The sequence below is a fragment of the Chaetura pelagica genome, unplaced genomic scaffold (assembly GCF_000747805.2).
Source record: "Chaetura pelagica isolate M959 unplaced genomic scaffold, ChaPel_1.0 scaffold146, whole genome shotgun sequence".
NCBI lineage: Eukaryota > Metazoa > Chordata > Aves > Apodiformes > Apodidae > Chaetura > Chaetura pelagica.
Window position 1 is genome coordinate 46,840 of NW_009953645.1, and position 5,755 is coordinate 52,594.

The window sequence follows — 5,755 nt, forward strand, 5'->3', positions numbered from 1 at the left end:
GTCTATAGTTACCCGGGTCCTCCTTCTTGCCCTTCTTGTAGACTGGAATGACATTTGCTGTTCTCTAGTCCTCAGGCACTTCTCCTGTTGCCCACAACTTACCAAAGATGATGGAGAGTGGAGGAATGACCTCTGCCAGCTCCCTCAGCACCCATGGGTGTATTCCATCCGGACCCATTGATTTATGGATGTCCAGATTGCTTAACTGATCCCTAACCCAATCCTCATCAACCAAAGCTAACTCCTCCTTTATCCTGACTCCTTCTGGGGCTGTAGGGATCTGGGGCTCCTGGGAGGAGTCTGCAGCAGTAAAGAATGAGGCAAAGAAGGCAGCAGAACTACTGGCAGTGAAATGGTAAATCTGTTTGGGTTGCTGATCTGTGGAAAGACATTGCAGATCAGATAGAGAAACTGGTGGTAGAAGTGCTTCATGTAGATGCACAACACAACCAATGAGCAGATAAGGCTGCTCAAGTGTTCCAAATAGACTTAGACTGGAAACACAAGGGTGAGCTCTTTCTGGCTTGATGGGCCCATAACACTTCAGGTCATCAGGGCAGAGATGCACATACAAATGGGCTCGTGACTGAGGGGTGGACTTAACCATGGACACTATTGAGCAAGTGATCCATGACTGTGAGACGTGAGCTGCAATTAAGCAGGTGAAACGGTTGGAACCTTTGTGGTATGAGGGGAGGTGGTCACAGTACAGGTGTGGGGAGGCCTGGCAAATTGACTACATCACACTGCCTCAGAGCCACCAGGGTAAGTGCTGTGTGCTTAACAATGCTGGAAACAAGCACAGGATGGTTGGAAACATATCCTGTGCCTTATGCCACAGCCCAGAATACTATCCTGGGCCTTGAGAAGCAAATCTTATGGAGACATGGTAGTCCAGAGAGAATTGAGTCAGACAATTGGGTCTCATTTAAAAAACAGTTTTGTGACTAATTGGGCTAAAGAGCATGGTATTGTGTGGATCTACCATATCCTGTACTACGCACAAGCCTCGGGGAAAATTGAAATTACAATGGATTGTTGAAAGCTACCATGAAGGCAATGGGTGCTGGAGCTTTCAAAAACTGGGACAAACATTTAGGTGAGGCCACCTGGTTAGTTAACATCAGGGGATCCATCAATCAGGCTGGTCCTGCTCAGTCTTTTACATACTGCAGATGGGGATAAAGTCCCTCTGGTATGTGAAAGAAACCTGCTGGGTAAAAGTGTCTGGGTTTATCCTGCTTCAGGCACCTGTCCGGGGTGTTGCTTTTGCTCAGGAACCTGGACATACCTGCTGTGTGATGGTGGAGGATGGTGAAGTACAATGTGTACCTCAAGGTAATCTGACTCTGGGGAAGAATCCTTAATTTGACAGCTGGTAAAATATAGAGCCTGTATGTAATATACAGTATGGAATAAAGGGTGGAATGTCCTGGTTTGAGCCAGGATTAAGCCAATTTTCCTTTTACAGATTTTTTTTTCTTCAGCAAGCTTTCTTTTACCTAGTCACAGTGTGTTCTAACTAAGGCTGATAAGAATGGACTGGTTTTGTAACTGCTCGGTCTTCAAGGTCGCACCTTCTCTCTGCTGGCTCAGACACTATGGGGAGATCTATGACCCCCCCATAGGAGGCTGAATTAGACAGACAGCAAAATTGGCCAGAGACCAATTCCATATATCTACATATGCTCAGAGGAAGGTCAGAGATCATAGAAAACTTCCTTCTTGATTCTTCTTCCCTTCTCCTCCATCCATGGCCGGTGTCCGGGGAGGACTCCGTCCATCCATCACCATTGACCTCCAGGCTCCAGCTCTCCTGACCCTCATCACTCTCTGCTTTCTCCAGCAGCAATCTGGGGTTTTTCAGGACTGTTTGCAGCTAAGGAGTGGGAGTGGGAGTTGCTGGTGGTGCGGGGAGATGAGAGGCTTTTGCACATACCTGAACATATTGGTATATAATTGTATACATTTTCTTTTATCATTAGTTTTTAATGAAAGCTGTGGAGTTTAGTTTTCAATCCAGCAAAGTCTCTCTCTTTTTCCCTTCTCTCCTTCCCTACCTGGGTAGGAGGGGGAGTGGATCAAGAGCATTGTTGTCAGACCTGAGTTAAACGGTGACACAGGGCTTTTACCCACCAATGCTTTTGAGCTTGTATCAAAATTTGTACACTGGGCTTTAGGTATTTTCAGGTGCAGAAAAACTATTAAACTAAACTGCTTCATCAGATAAAGTCCAAAGATCAAATGTAGAACTTTAGAAAACCATTTTTGGGAGCAACAATAGGTAAATTCAGGGCAATCTCTTCAAGATACTTATGTACTCAGAGAGGCCCAAGCAATACGAACTTCAATTATCCAGTTTAGGAAGAAATACCCAAGTATCTATGGACACAAAAAGGAAGCACTGAGCTGCACAAAACTGCCCTCAAAATGTGTGGGATATGTTGTTTTGTGCATTTGCTTGAAACCCCAGTCAAAAGTAAGAAACAGTACCAAGTTTAATGATGGTTTCCCAGTGGGCTTTGATAACATTTTCAAAAAGCATTAGGCAAAAAGCTAATGGATATAATGTGAAAATAGCAAAAAACACACTCCAAACAACTTTTGTTGCAAGAAACATAAAGCACACAACCACCTGTACAGCCACATTACTACTAGCTGTAGATAGAGAGAGAACATGGCACCACGTTCAGTTGTGCAAACCTTGAACCTACATGATCTAAAATAAATCATACATTATCTGCACCACACAAAGTCACTCAGAAATTAGGATATTAGCATGGATAAGCATGGATTAGCATGTTCAATAAGAAATAAAATTAATTACTGGGCACAAATACTAATGTTCACATTAGAACTGTGCAAGTTATGGCATTACTCCCTCTTACTATGCTGAGCCAAACACATTGTATTTACAACATATACGGTGTTTTAATGTAAAATATATTAAGTTAATGTTTGTGAAGTTAATATAGTAATAACTGTTTAGAATTAAGTGCAGGGTGTACTAGAAAGTGTGAGATTGTGTGTTTACATACTGTTTTTGGTGTTCCACTCACAGGTTTCGTTTGGCTTCCAGAAGATGTTCCACTCACTGGCACTGTTTGGCTTCTAGAAGAACAAATAAAGGTGATCAGAACTTCAAATAAAGCACTTGCACCCAACCTAAAGCACTGAAAACAGAGTAGACAACCTGAACATCAAAACATTGTGTTCTGATAGTCTAGCTACTGTGGAGCTATTAGTATACATAAACTGTGTATATCTAAGCTCTTGGTACATTCAGTGCAACTAAAAGAAACCCAAAAATCACATTTCTACTTGGTCACAGATTATACTAAGAACACAACAGGGCAAGAGGAAGGCCTCAGGTATTTTTGTTGTATCTGCACACTACCCATCATGAATTAGATATGCAATCATTGACACAGTTAACAGACAATCCATTCCTCATACCAAGTGTCCCACAAGCAGAGGCCATCCATGGGCTGCTGTGGAATTCATGTACAAACAAAAAGGCTTGTGCTCCCTGCCACTGCTAGAACACCACCAGGCTCAAAACTGCTGCCACGCACCTCCTAAGTGAGTACAGGAAAATAGAGTAGGTAACCACCCAGTGTCTTCTTCATACATTTACCTTGAAGAACACAGTACAAGGAGAGCATTTTTTAAGGCCTCTCCCCCATTACAGCATCCATTCATCATTCCCAAGCATTAACCACTCTCCCAGTTGGTGTCTGCAATATTTCCAGCTGCAGGAATACAAAGCAGATTTACCTGCTTAATTTTCAACACTACAACAGCAGTGCCATTCTTTCCTAATCCCCACATCCAGGTATTTATTAGATCCAATGATCTAATAACAGGCCAGCAGCATCTGGCATCTCATTTCAGGGCAGCATTACAATACCAGGACAGGAGCCAACCCCTGGAGACAGAGGATGCATTGACCGGACAGCATGAATCATCCATATTTACATCAACTCCCCAAACAAGGCTATGTTTGTAAGCACAACCCTGTGACATCCACAATTACTAGGCAGTGCTGGAAAGCACTGTGACAGCTGCTGCAGTCACAGCCCCCCAGCTGCCAGGCAGAGCCACAGCAACTCAGGGTGTTTTGCTTGCAAACACTTCCTGGGTGCAAGGATGCTGCTGCACTGTTTGTTCAAGACAGATGGTTATTCACCAGCCTGCTTCATTTATTGAGAACCAACATCAGAAAGACCTGGCAAAACCACTAGCCACTTCTGCTGATTGTGGTGGAGAGGTATATCTTTAAGAAGGCTGGAAAACGTGACCATTCCAACAACGCTAATGGAGCTGATTGAGAACTGGATTATATGAACACATAAATGACAGTGATAATCCTGCAGTCAGGATTGCACTTGCATAGCTGCCATTTTAATCAACACACGCCATTCCATGTCCTTCATTAATCTTATTAATATAGAATTAAATCCTGCAGCACAGATACTGCTGGGGGGAAAAACAGACTTAGAAAGGCAACTAGTAACACTTGGTAACATGCTAAATTGCTGCTGACTTTCAAGGTAGGAAAGGATGAACTGTTCCCTCCTCACGCTCACACACAGATTGCAATACACTTCAGCATACTCTTCTTCTCCTGACTGAAACACTGTCCTTAGGAAATTCACAGGAACCCCTTATGAACGGAACTTTGGTTCCCAGCTGGCAACCCTTGGTCTTTCCCCTATGGCCAGTAATCCCCAGATTTGGGGCATAATAACACCTGCCATATCCCAGCCCTCTCCCCCAAATGCAAGAAATAGTAAAACACCAAGAATCAGACTGTTCTGAGATGGGAACAATTTACACATTTACACTGCAAGGCCTATCGGCCTGTGCTAGAAAAGCAATAAATCAAATACATAGAAGGAATCTCTCCACATAGAGGAAACAGGATCTACAGCTTTGCTCACAGAAAAATCCACCCCAAGAACAAACCAAATCAATTCAACCATAGTTGGAGCTTGAACCCCATGTCCCAGCAGGCCAATGTAAGTCCCCTGTGGGACAGACCCATTACAACCTACCCCATGACAACAAACATTAACAGCAGCTTTAACAGGAAAGATACAATCTGAATGTCTCTGTAAACTAGTGTCAGTAACAACAGGTAACACATGGAAACCCCCAGTGAAGATGACAATGCTGTATGGATACTTACATGGCATATGGTTTGTTGGCAGACAGAACTCCTCTAGGAGGGATTCTTCTAACAATTACTGATGAGTTCTTTGGGATTAGGGCATTATCATCTGTGTATTCTGAAAACAACATATATACAGACAAAAACATCATTCATTTCAAGAGAGTATGTGAATATGCAATAGTAATGCACTTCAGAGAACCTGCTAACAGTGATCAAAGCAAAATTCTGTACGTAACATCACACTTGTATCGAGAAATTACTTAGCTGAAACTGATTCCTCATATTTCCCCTTGGGAACCAAAGAACAAACTTCCTTTGGGCTTAGAGGATCTCCACATTGTAGGAGAAAGGACTAGTAATGATGAAAACAGAAGTTTTTACAGAAGTCATACACTGAAACCAACCCCCACAGCTCTTCTCAAAAGGAAAATCTCATCCTCGCACAGCCACCTGCCAAGAAAGGCTTGCGCTGGGATGTCTTGATGGAGAATTACAACTCAAACAGTACTGAGGCCCAAGGAAACTACTGGAAGATCAGACCAGCTGCAGTTCTAGAAGCCCAAAGCAGCTCCTTCTACC

The 5,755-nt window shown here is 43.2% G+C and overlaps 1 protein-coding gene across 1 annotated transcript in view; it reads right to left on the reverse strand.

The window, feature by feature from the left end:
- LOC104390668 (E3 ubiquitin-protein ligase RBBP6-like) overlaps positions 1–5,755 on the reverse strand; it is a 19,842-nt gene that overhangs the window by 7,785 nt on the left and 6,302 nt on the right. Inside the window, exons 2-3 of the mRNA XM_009999849.1 lie at positions 5,192–5,291; positions 3,060–3,111 (exon numbers count right to left, since the gene is read on the reverse strand). Of these exons, the coding sequence (XP_009998151.1) occupies positions 3,060–3,111; positions 5,192–5,291 (152 nt within the window). The remainder of the gene's footprint in view (positions 1–3,059; positions 3,112–5,191; positions 5,292–5,755) is intronic.